This window comes from Lemur catta, chromosome 4 (genome assembly GCF_020740605.2).
Source record: "Lemur catta isolate mLemCat1 chromosome 4, mLemCat1.pri, whole genome shotgun sequence".
Classification (NCBI taxonomy): domain Eukaryota; kingdom Metazoa; phylum Chordata; class Mammalia; order Primates; family Lemuridae; genus Lemur; species Lemur catta.
This window is the reverse complement of record NC_059131.1, coordinates 72,140,177-72,152,904: the sequence shown is the minus strand read 5'-3', so window position 1 is coordinate 72,152,904 and position 12,728 is coordinate 72,140,177. Positions and strand designations below refer to the sequence as shown.

The following is a 12,728-nucleotide window of genomic DNA, read 5'->3' as shown; positions in this document are numbered from 1 at the left end:
AATAAATAAAAAAACAAATAAATGGATTAACCTTTTCTTGAGCCATGATTACAGTCTAACTCTGTGTCAGCACAGCTCTAAATGTTTTACATGTATGTTCTCATTTAATTTTCATGACAGCTCCATGGGGGTAGGTATTACCATCCACATTTTGGGGTAGGTATTATCACCCACATTTCAAAAATAAGGAAACTGAGGCACGGATAATAAATATCTTTCCAACAGTCACACAGCAGGAGTAGCAGGAGTGGGCAGAGCCAGGTTTAATATCTTTCTAACCCTGAATCTATGTACTTCACCACCACCCAGGACTACAGAGAAATCTTGCTGGTTATTTAATACAATGTTAATAAAAAAGAGTATCATCCCCCTCTTTATTTGTTAAAAAAAAAACATGTGCTCAAAACTCCTGTAGTGCTACTGGTTGGAACTGCCTGCAGAGCTTAAATGAACCTCTAGCCACTTCCTTTTCTTTGGATATTTTAAAATAACTAAGTATTCTGAGTCAATTCTTGAGTCTCAGATGGAATCTTTGAGAATGTCTGTGTTCATGATTAAAGCATAACTACACAGCATGATTAGACTAATTATCTCGACTGGGTTACAAAATGGCTGTGAAGGTTATACCAAATGAGGAGTTCCTGAAATGTTCAGAGCTACAGCATCATCCAAAGAAGGGTAACATTCCTCTTTGGACAAATTCTTTAACACTTTGCAAGAAAAGCCATCTTCTTGTTTGAGAGTCATGACTGGATCACACACACTGACACACACACACACACACACACACACACAAAATGCTCAGGTATATCAACACCAATGCCCATGAACAGCTTAGTGCCTTAAGAATGACCCGTGTCCTCATCTTGTACTTTATAAATAGCTATATTAAGGTATAACTGACATGCAATAACCCACCCACATTTAAAATGTACAAACTAATAAGTTTTGACATATATATGTTTAGGTTTATGTCCATCACCTTGCTATGTGTTTTCTATTGGCCCCTTCTATTCTTTGTTTCTGTTTTTTTTTTCCTGATAGTTTTTGGATTGAGTATTTTAAATTCCATTTTATCTCCTTTGTTAGCTTGTTTTGTTATTTTTGTGGTTGTTTTAGGTTTATAGTACACATCTTCAACTTATCATGGTCTAACTTTAAGTAATATTATATCACTTCCCATATAATACGTGCTAATGATAAATTCAGCTTTTGTCTATTTGAAATGTCTTTATTTTGCCTTTGTTTTTGAAAGATTTTCTCTGAATATAGAATTCTAGGTTGAAAGTTTAAAGTATTGAAAGAAAAGATGCTGCTACACCATGTTTTCATCTGAACTAGTAATCTGCTATCAATCTTATCTCTCTTCCTTCGTGTATAACATATCTTTTTTCCCTTGGTTGCTTTTAAGATTTCATCTGTGTTACTGTTTTAAGCAAAGTAATTAAGATGTCCCATGGTGTAGTTTTCTTCATTTTCTTGTACTTGGAGTTCATTGAACTTCTTGGATCTCTGGGTTTGTAGTTTTAATCAAATTTGAACACTTTTTTCAACATTTATTTCTTTAAATACTTTTCTGTTCTCCACTACCTTTTTTGCTTTCCTTGCCTTAGGAATTCCACCTACATGTACATTTGGTCACTTAAAGTTGTCCCACAACTCACAGATGCTCTTTTATGGTTTTTAAATTTTTTATTCTTTTTTTTTTTCTATGTGTATCTCATTTTGGATAGTTTCCATTGCTGTCTTAAAGGTCACTAATCTTTTTTCCTGCAATGTCTAATCTGCCATTGATCCCATTCAGTATGTTTCTCATCTAAAATATTTTCTTCTCTAAAAAGTTCATCTCTAAAAGCTCGATATGTATCTTTTTTTATACCTTCCCTGTCTCTACTCAACTTTTTGAACATATGAAATACAGTTATAACTTTCAGTGCCTTTTCTGACAATTCTAATGTCTGTGTCAGTTCTCTGTTTTGATTGATTTTTCTTTTATTAAGGGTCTCATTTTCCTGCTTATTTTCATGCCTAGTAATCTTTATTGGATGCCAATCATTGTGAATTTTACCCTGTTGGGTACTGTTTTTGTATTATTTTAAATATTCTTGAGCTTTGTTCTGAGATGCAGTTATGTTACCTAGCCATAGTTTGTTCTTTTCATGTCTTGCTTTAATGATTTCTTAGGAGGGCCCAGTGCAGTGCTCAGTTTAAGGCCAATCATTCCCATAACTGAGGCAGGACCTTCCCAAGTAGTCTACCTGGGGCCCCATGAATTGTAAAGTGTTCAGGCTGGTGAGAACAGGCACTGTACCTGGCCATGTGTGAAATCTAAGCTCTTTTCTTCTAATTCTTTCCAATGGCTTTATCCCCAGACTCAGGTAATTTTCTCACGTGAAGGAGCTGATCAGTATTCAAATCAATTCCTGAGAGGGACCCTCTGCAGATTTCTGGACTTCTCCTTCTGTGTACCTTTCTCCTCTCTGGCACTTTGTCCTGTGAATTCTAGTTGCCTTGGTCTCTCCAGACTCTCAGTTCTGTTTCCCAAACTCAGGAAGTTTGCTGGGCTCCACCTGGATTCCTCCTCCATGTACTGTTGGCTGGAAACTCTCTCAAGGCAGTAAGCTGGGAAAATCTAGAGCTCACCATTTTTTCTTTTTTTTTTTTTAGTTGCCCTACTTCAGGGATCACTAGCCTTCATTGCTTAGTATTTAGTGTCTTAAAAACTATTGATTCATTTATTTTTGTCAGTTTTTTCATTCCAGGGAATTCTGATGTCCTGCTCTTGGTAATTAAAGAGGTCAAAATTACCACTGGCAAGAACGTCTGGCCTCACCATCTTCTCATCCAGGCATTAGGCTGATGAATCATCCCTTCCAGAAACTGCCCTCCTGGACCTATGGTTGTGTGTGCTGGCTGGCCACTGACCAGTGTGCCCAGCCCAGGGGGCATGTGGGAGCTGCTATCCTCAAGGAGGGCAGTCTTTGTCTAATTTACCGGAAGGTTCCAGATCGAATGGTAGCCCACCTGATTTCCTCCAATCTGCCCCTTCCTCTCTCTAGCCAGCCACCCTCTCTCCTCTGGCATGTAGGCTCTGAGTAGTCAGCTGGGGGCAATGGCCACTGCTTCTGCCCCATACAGTCCAGGTAGCATCTTGGACTGATACAGGCTTTGCTTCAGGATCACTGGGCAGTGGATGGGGACAGGAGCAGGTCAGATACTCTACATGTGGCCTCTGGGGACAATAAAGTTTCTAAAAGTTTAGATGGCTATCCAACAGAGGAAAGGTCCTGACCAAATTTTCCTTTCTAAATAAAAATGATATTTCGAAGAATTTTTTGAAAATTTCTTCTTGGAGTTATTTTGGTTTTTAGCTTTTGAGGTGTCTCTGTGTGTGTGTATTAGATTGAAATAAAGGGATAATGACAGATCACTGTCCAATATCTGATGCCTGTAGCTCTTCTGTTTCCTTTAGGAATAATATCGAAAATCTTCTGTTAACTCTTAAGAGTAACTACAGCAAACTTAAATACTCCCTGTATCAGTCTGCTTGGGCTGCCATAACAAAATACCACAGGCTGGGCAGCTTAAACAATGGAAATTTATTTTCTCACAGTTTTGGAAGGTGGAAGTCCAAGATGAAAGTGCCAGCAGCACTGGTGTCTGGCGAGGCCATTCTTCCTGGCTTGCAGATGGCCGCCTTCTCCCAGTGTCCTCACGCGGCCTTTCCTCTGTGTGCTTATGGCGAGAGAGCGAGCTCTCTGGTGTCTCTCCCTCTTCTTATAAAGACACCAATCCTATCAGATTAGGGCCCCACCATATGATCTCATTTAACCTTAATTAACTCCTTAAAGGCCTTACTCTAAATACAGTCACATGGGGGTTTGGGGCTTCATCATTTGAATTTTGGGGGACACAATTCAGTCCATACACTCCCCCAAAGAAACAACTTAGTGGCAAGATCCCCATTCTCTTTGCCTGGCACAGATGTTGGCTTTAGCCTGGGTCCTCCGTTTCATGTTCATTCTCACGGGATGACGGGACTGTCTGGGTTCTCAAATAGGGTGTCACTACAAGTGACAGCTCCTCCAGACAGCCTGATTGGACTTTTCCTTAGGAACCCCCAGGGAGCTGGTCCTGGCAACCCAACCACAGATGCTGGTTCCCCAGGCCCAAGTCAGGAAACCCAGTCACAGGAAAAGGCCACTGTCACCAGAAATTTATCAAGTCACACAAGGCAGGCTTCCCCATGCCTAAACCTCTCCCCTTCTTCACACAGGTCCCATCCTCATTTCTCCTCTTCAAGTGCATTCCTGTTTCCAGCCAACCTGGCCTCCTTACTCTCTGCCCTACTGCACCTCTGTAATATAGGCAGTACCAGGAGGTACCACAGCCTGGCAGTGGGTCCAGATTTGGCTGCACATTAGAATCAGCTTGGGAGCTTTCAAAAACCCCAGTGTCATCCCATAGGTGTTAAATTGCAATGTCTAGAGGTGGGAGGCAGACATCAGCATTTTTACGGAAGGACTAGGTTTTGAATCACTTACTGGTGACAAAGCTTAGGACAGTGCCTGGCATGTAAGGTATGTGCTTTCAGTGGTAACTGTGATTATTACCAGGTGTGCCCTAAAGGAAACCAGTGCCTTATAGAGGAAAATCCTCTACTAGCTCAAGAATTCATGTAGGAGAATCAGTATACCAACTCCCCTAAATGTGAAAGGAAAAAGAGTGAGCTGACATTTATCAAGTTCCTGCTTGGTGCAAAGCATGTATTATTTTATTTAATCTTTAAATAATTCCTCAACATTGATGTTATTATAATCGTTTTACAAAAGAATAAATAAGGCTGAAAGAGATTAACTCAGGTCAATCTAGTGATGGAGTTGGTATCTATAACCAGGTCTTTCTCACTTCAAAACTCATGCCCTTTGTTGTTAAAAATGTTTTGGCTGAAAAGAAAAAAGGGGAAAAATACTTCCTATAGACTCAATGTCTTTCATTAACAAAATGTAATGATTTTGTTTCTATGGTGCAGTGGTGGGGAGGGCTGGAGTCCACCGAACATCAGGGAAGTGTTTTAATTTTTCAGGACAGGAAAGGTGCTAATTAAATAATGGAAAGTAATGTTAAGATGAATACAGCATCACTGCTAACTTTTTAAAAAGTTTAACTAGGCAAGAAAGCCTCCACTCTGCATTTTGGGTTCAAAACTAGACTCTACATTTGCTAGCCATGTGACCATGGCCAATTACTTAATTCCTCTGTGCCTCAGTTTGCTCACCTGTCAAATGGGGATAATGCCCACTGCCTCATAGAATTAGGAGGATTAAACGAGCTAAATATAAGCCCAGCCCTTACAGTAGCACCCAACACATAGTAAGTGCCCACCAAATGGTTGTCATCATTCTTGTCATTACATTTAGAGAGAGCAAATTAGTCTTCCAAACTCTAAGATTTCAATTTAGATGAAGAAGCTCTAAGCTAAAGGCCAGAAATGTAACTGTATTTTAATGATTTCTTTTTAATATAAATAATTCAAACCCACATTCACCCTGTCCCTTCTAGATAAACATTCCATACTCCTGTGCCACCTTTCTGCAGCAAGGTCCCAGACCCTGCTCAAAGGAAAGTGATTAAGCCTTTCCTGTAGGTATCCGAGGGTGAGTAGGATGGCTGCCCACCAGAGATAGGCTGGATGTAATGTAGTCTGCAGGAAAGGGCTAAGGTCAGCTGCCCCCATCACTGAGGTGTTTTCCTGCTCTTTCTCCTTGCAAGAGCACATGCATCCTGACAAAGTCTTCCCTTGACCAAACTTTTGTCAGGCTCCTCTGAATCCTCAAGTAGGCCTCAACCTTTAGACTTTTATGTTCATCTTTGTATCGCCTGATTTTAGTAAAAATCCTGCTAAGTCAGTTTTGCCAGAATCCCTCACCCTCAGTATCTGATCACCTTAATATGTGATCAGGTTCCTCATCCTCCACCATCCCCCAGGTGATGTCTGATCACCCTGGCCTGTCTCCAGCAAGAATCCTGTCAAGTTGGTTTAACCTTGGTTTAACCTTTACCCCTGCTGTCTCTTCTTAGTAATTTTCCATCCACTGACCACACCCTGCTCCTTGGCTGTGAATCCCCACTTGTTCATGTTGTATTCAGATTTGAGCCCAGTTCTATACTGAGGTCTGCTTTCCCCTATTGCAATAGTTTGTGAAGAATCTTTCTCTACTGCTTTAGCTACTATCCAGCTCTGGTTCTTCTTTGACAATCTACACACACACACACACACACACCACAGCACAGTTCTGGAAGTTCTCCTCAGCACCTCCTCGCATCCGGGCTATGGAGCTCTCCTGATTGGGAAGATAGAAACAGCCCCTGGTCCCCTACTAGTCACATTTACGACCCTTTTACACTAGTGACCATAAATAGCACCAACCGCAGTCTACTGTGGCCATGCTGGACTCGGGCGGCTCGGCCACCAGCCTCTGGATCTGGGCCAGGGTGCTGCAGGCTTCCTTCAGCTCCCTCCAGATGAGAAACACGTCCTCTCTGACGCCGGCTCCTGGAAAGGGAGACACAGCGTGAGTGGCCAGCTGAGACAGGCCCCAGAACTCTCTGGCCGTCCTAGCAAGGCCTGGCACATTGCAGCCAAGTTTCTAGAACATTTCTTAACATCAAATTCTACTTTCCCCACTAATCTCTTTCTGAGAATCAGAACTGAAATCCCCAAGGAAGTGTTATTACCTCAAGAAATCATAACTGCAGACATTAGGATGCAATAAATCCTTGTAAACTAAATATTTGTAGCAGCCAGGATATTTTAAGATCAATTATTTATAATACTCAAATAAGATAGGAATAAAAACATTCAAAAGCACCTTATAGAAGCCAGGTTCAGCGCTGTGAGAAAGGGAAATTCATTGGTACATGAAAGCAACAGCCCCTAGTTCTTTCTTGACTTAGCTACAATTTCCTGCTTCTTTGAAACCACCTTCACAAGTCTGTACTTTCCCCTAATGTAATAATGGTAGTCTGGCCTCCTTTTCTGGACCTCAGCGGTCTCAGTTAAGGGTTAAGTTTGGCTGTATGACATTTTTAAAAAGTAATACTTAGCTTCATTAATTTAGATACTCAATCAGTCAAATTTCAGTCCACAGGTAAGTGGTCCAGGGCTGGGACAGAGGCTCTGCCTTCATCGAGATCCAGGCTCTAACAGATAGATAGCTGTTTCCAGAGGTTAAGGAGGATGTAGAGGCAGTAAGGAAACACATATGACAATAAAAGCGCAACACAAGGGTTCTTGTGGTAATATCTTAACTATATGGAAGTGGAGTTCCTAGCTGTGCTGTGGTACTATGTTACCACAGGGGAAACTGGGTGGAGGGTACACAGATAACTCTGTAGCATTTCTTACAACTGTATGTGAATCCACAATTATCTCAAAATGTTTAATTTTAAAAAGCAAAAAACAAACAAACAAAAAACTTAAAAAGAAAAGATCCAGGCTCTTTCTGTCTTGTTGCTCCATCATCCCGCACATCCTTCTGTCCTCAGAGTCACCTTATGATTCAAGACAGCTTCTGCAGTGCCAAGCAGCACATCCAGGCTGTGGTGCAGAGGCAGGATGCTGGCAGGGCAAACAAGCACAGCCCCTGGTAGGGTCAGTCCCTTTTAAGCACCCTTCCCAGAAGCCCCACACAACAGCTTCCTTACTTAATCATAGCCAGGATTTCCTCACAGGCCCCACATGGCTGCAAGGGAAACTGGGAAGTGTAGCTTTTAAGCAAGGTGCACTAAACAATAAAATTAGGGCTATGTCCTAAGGAGGGAGTGGATCTCAGTGGCAACTGGCAGTTCCCGCCTCATCACAGAGACCTGTTCTCCTGCCAGATGCACCCAGCACCCCCTCCCCGCCCTTACCAAGTCTGCATGATAGTTCACAGCTGCCTAAGACCCCACAAGCATAGTGAGTGAGAGACCACCATCTGCTCCAGGGGCCACCCAAGGAGATTCATGCACCCAGGGCCAAAGGACTGACCCTAAACCACCACCAAAACAGACTGGGGCAGGCCACAGTTCATGTTTCTCAATTTTAAAATGTAGTCAAGGGCAGGGCAGGCCAGGCATGACAGCTCAAGCCTGTAATCCTAGCACTCTGGGAGGCCGAGGTGAGGATCAGGTGAGGTCAGGAGTTCCAGACCAGCCTGAGTAAGAGCAAGACCACATCTATCCAAAAAACAGAAAAAAATTAGGCAGGCCTAGTGGCCCCAGCCAGTAGTTCCAGCTACTCGGGAGGCGGAGGCAGGAGGATTGCTTGAACCCAGAAGTTTGAGGTTGCAGTGAGCTATGATAACACCACTGCACTCTACCCAGGGCGATGAGATGAGATCCTGTCTCAGAAAAAAAGGGGGGGGGGGGGCAGAAGAAAGGGCACATCAGAGCTCTGGCCTTCCCAAGTTGGCCAGATCAAGTGATCAAGTGAGAGAGTATTAATAGCTGTGCTCGTAAAGATGCAAGTGACAAGCCCTGACAGAGATGGATGGCCACCTCAGCTTTGCAGCCATCAATAGCCCAAGGAGTGAAACATGATGTGAACTGAGCTCCATGTTAGAACTTCAAAAATATCGCATGCCGCTGCCAATGTGAACCTTAAGCCCACAGGCCTCCTGACAGCTATAAAACCAAGACTGACTTCCAGCTGCTTGCTTCAGTGTGGAGGTGTTAAGTAGCAGGATTTTCTCTTAAAAAGTTTCAAATGAGTCAAGGCTTTCCTTTAGACTTGTCAATAATATCTTAAGAGGGAGTATTCCACCGGTCAGCAGCAAAGGAGAAAGTTCCAGGGAAGCCCAGCTGTCTCTTGATCTGGCCAGGGAAATGTCTCCAGGATGGCAGTGACCAGGACATGCTCCCTGGGCAGGCAGTAACTAGGATTATCACCACGCTGCTTTTGTAACTGTAAGGAGGCAGCTACAGATTGCTACACTGGTGATCAGAAAGCAAAACAACTCAAAACTATCTGTTTGATTAGCTTTGCTTAAAAAAAAAAACAATGAAAAAGCAAAAACACAGGGCAGTAAGAGCATCACTTAGAACACACAGGTTCTGTTTCAAGTCACTCCACAGGCAGGAAGGAGGGCTGCCAGTTTCATCAAAGTCACTTCCAAGGGACTTTGCTGGGGTATCAGAGCTTGGCCAAGGGAAGGAGCCCCAGGAAGATGGAAGAGGATGGAAGATGATGCCCAGGAAACTGCAGTGTTCAGAGGGTTTGGTGAATTTGAAATTCTCCAGGCTAAACCAGAGGGGAGAGGAAACACGGAGCCTTGTGTATGTTGACTGTCAAGGTATAAGCCAGCAAAGGCCTGCCTTACACAGAAGCTGCATGTGGCTCCTCACACAGACACCCAGGAGACCTAAGGATTCTCCAACCAAAATGCTCCCAACAGACCACTGCCCTCCACTACGCCCTGGGGCAACAACTTGAAGGCACATGTTAAAATGCTAACATCACCTGGGAGAGATGCTACAGTAAGCTGTGATTTTTCATTAGCACCTGGTATTAACTGCTCAGACTGGCTAGTTTGACAAAAGGAATGAGACCCAGGATAGGTAAGTTTCAGTGTGGGAGGGGAAGAGTCCACTGAGTACCTGCTACCAAACACCTCCTCCCTGTCACATCTTCTACCTCTCACCTACAGGCTAAAGTCCAGGTGTCACCATCCAGTTCATTAGTATACTCATTTGGCAAATATGCGTTGAGCATCTACTATGCAGTGGGTGGGTGCAGTCAGTGCTGGGACTACAGTGGGGACCAGGATCCTACTCCCTGAGGTAGCACTGAGTCTAGAGCTCAAGGCCTCATGACACTTCTCTAACACTCTGCCCCCATGAACACAGAACTCTGTCCTCCCAGTTCCCTGTTAGGAGACTGAGCCCTCCACTACACTCACCTGATCCCACCCTTCACTCAAGGCACGATCCTAACTCCACCATCAAGCTTTGCCCAGCCACCCAGGGAATGGAGAACTGCCTCTTGCTCCCCACTTTCCACTCCAGAGGGATGAAACAGCGCACCACGGGTCTCCATGCTCTTGCAGCCAGGACACCCCCAGGCCACGCAGTCAGTGAGGCTGTCTGTATCCGCAGTTCCTGGCTGCCTGTCACTCCAGCCTCTCAGTCAAAAGAACACAGAGAAGCATGTGCCAGTGATGGTGACATCATTCTATGCATGACCTTGAATCCAGCCCTTCACAAAAACGATGCTTATTTTTAGTAGGCAGCTGCCTACAACACAGCTCAGCACTCGGCAATGTGTGCATGGCCCACTCGCCCTCCTCAGGCACTGAACATGCAGCCTGGGGTTTCTGTTTATGTTTCCACAGGCTGACTTTGCCCCCATAGGATGGTAAATGTCTTGAGTATAGGAACAACATCTTTTCTTTCTTTGTATCCTCCACAGCACTCAGCCCAGGATCCGGTGTTTTCTGGGAGAATTCCTATCCTTCCTTGTTTTTATCTTCCCTTATTACAAAGAAACAAGTTATTGAGCACCCAGTGTATTCTTTCCTCATGGAACTGCTCTGCCTTGTAATGTGCAGCCTCATTAATGCAAGACACTCCTCTAAGGGTTATGTGACAGGCTCAGGTCACTTGAGCACACAGCTATGCCAAGGTACTCCAGACATTGACAATGACTAAAGCACTACGTCGTTTCCTTCTAGGTCCTCATGCCACAGTGAGGCAAGACTCCCCACAAGCACCTAAAATACTACCATCCCCAGGGCAGGAGGAGAAAAGCAATTAGAAAGGCAGGTGTGGCACTGGTCTGAGGGATAATTTAAAGCCATCCTACAAGAGGGCAGCCCAGAAACAAAACCCCTTGGCGACCCCTGAGTCCTAGACCAGCCCTTCCGTCCCACCGTGGCTCATTTGCTTGGGGCCCCTCCTCACGCCCAGGGCTCCCAGGGGAAGAACCAGCCCCGCCAGGTGGAGGGCTTGCTGCCTGCCCGAGCCCTCAACTCCTGTTCAGTTGTGCAGATCTGAAAGACCTGAATATATTAATAACTATTAATATAAAAAGGCAATATTATCAAGAAAAAATAGAACTTACTTCTATTTTCAGAAAACAATATGATGTTTAAAAAATAATAAACTGTGAGGTGTTAAAAATTCCCAGAGACCTAACATTGTCATGAGCATCTGGTGACCAGGGCACACTATATCCATAGAGGGATTGAGAGTGGTGAAATCAGTAGTTTTTGTTGTGATGAAAAAATTCCCAGTTACTTATGTTAAATTACATATTAAGATGTTTTGTTGTTGAGAGGTAATGAAACACCTGCTGGCTTGATCTGGCCCCATGGCCCTAACCAGAGGCACAGTGTGGTGCTGCACTCAGTCCTACCCTATGGAAACTAGCCATTAATTAATTTAGAGCAAATACAGTCACCTTGCCATTTGGATAAATGTCTAATACTTTCCTGGGGCAATGAAAATGTTTCACAAGGGCCATTATGTTATCTTAGAAGCAACTTCAAATATGAAGTATGGGCAACTCAAGGTATAATCTAATATGTGAGTGTGGTATTCTCTTCTGGGCCCTTTCTCTTCTTCTAAGCAGAACACTATAAAATGCAAACATGATACAGTCTAATTGTCTAAAATTCACTTAGAAAACCTAGAAATAAATCATCACTCTTCTCCCATGGTAAAGAGTAGGTGCTCCCCTGAACACAGTAAAAACATGACCCCAGACTCTGGGGTGCTCCTGGGCAAGTAGCTGACAAAGATCAGGGCAAATAAACAGACAAGCAATATCTAAAGAACAAGTGCAAAAAAATGTGCAATAAGTATAGTTGAATAAATCTATTTTATTTAGAATAGGTGATACCATTTATAAGACACCAACTCAAGAGGTAAGTATTTTAATGACATGGTAAATTCAGGGAAACTTTGTAAGTTTCCTGTAGAGCAAATTTACAAAAAAATTTTTTTTCCTGATATTCTACCAAAAAAAGGCCTGAACTTCTTTAAGTTACAGAGGATCTACAGTGCACAAAAAGAACAAAAGATGGTCACAGACCTGCTCCCCAGTTTCTCATCAACCAACTCTGAACCAACAGAGAGAGAGCTTGGCCAGGACTGTTGCTCCTGAGGAGCGACCCTGCACTGGTGTCACTTGGCCTCTGTCCTCATCAGTGCTTGTCCTTGGGGGTGGTTGTGTGGATGGTCCACCCAGGGGTGGTCTCACTCACACAGACAGGTCTCTTCCCAGCTCTGCCAGGTTGTTCAGGAATGAGCAAATTCTGGGAGACTAATTATTTTCTTCAAATTCACAAAAGACTGACTTAGAAGCCAGGAAGCCAATATTTTAAGCCAACATTCTCAACAGGGCAATCTACTTGGAGAATCACCATCCGCTTACTGATTCAACAGAACTCCATCAATGCCTATTATATCCAGCCCTGGGTACACAGAGTGAACTGGAAACAGTCCTGGCTCTGAAGAGGCTCTCACTCCAGTGTGGTCTTCCCAGAGTGTGGTCCTCAGAACCTGTGCCAGAAGCCCCTGAAATCTCAGTGCAGATTCCTAGGCCCTGCCCCAGACTCATTCTGAGGGTGGGGCTCCAGGAAACTATACTATTAAAAACATTCCAGTGATTCTTTTGCAACAAGAGTTCATGGAGCTTTAGTCTAACAGATGAGATACGCATGTAAACAAATTATTACTATCCAAAA

General features: G+C 43.6%; 1 protein-coding gene across 1 annotated transcript in view; it reads right to left on the bottom strand.

Annotated features, from left to right (window-relative positions):
* The window catches only part of VWA3B (von Willebrand factor A domain containing 3B), a 204,299-nt gene that overhangs the window by 137,780 nt on the left and 53,791 nt on the right, over window positions 1-12,728 (bottom strand). The window contains 1 exon segment of the mRNA XM_045550176.1: window positions 6,431-6,556. Coding sequence (XP_045406132.1) covers window positions 6,431-6,556 — 126 coding nt within the window.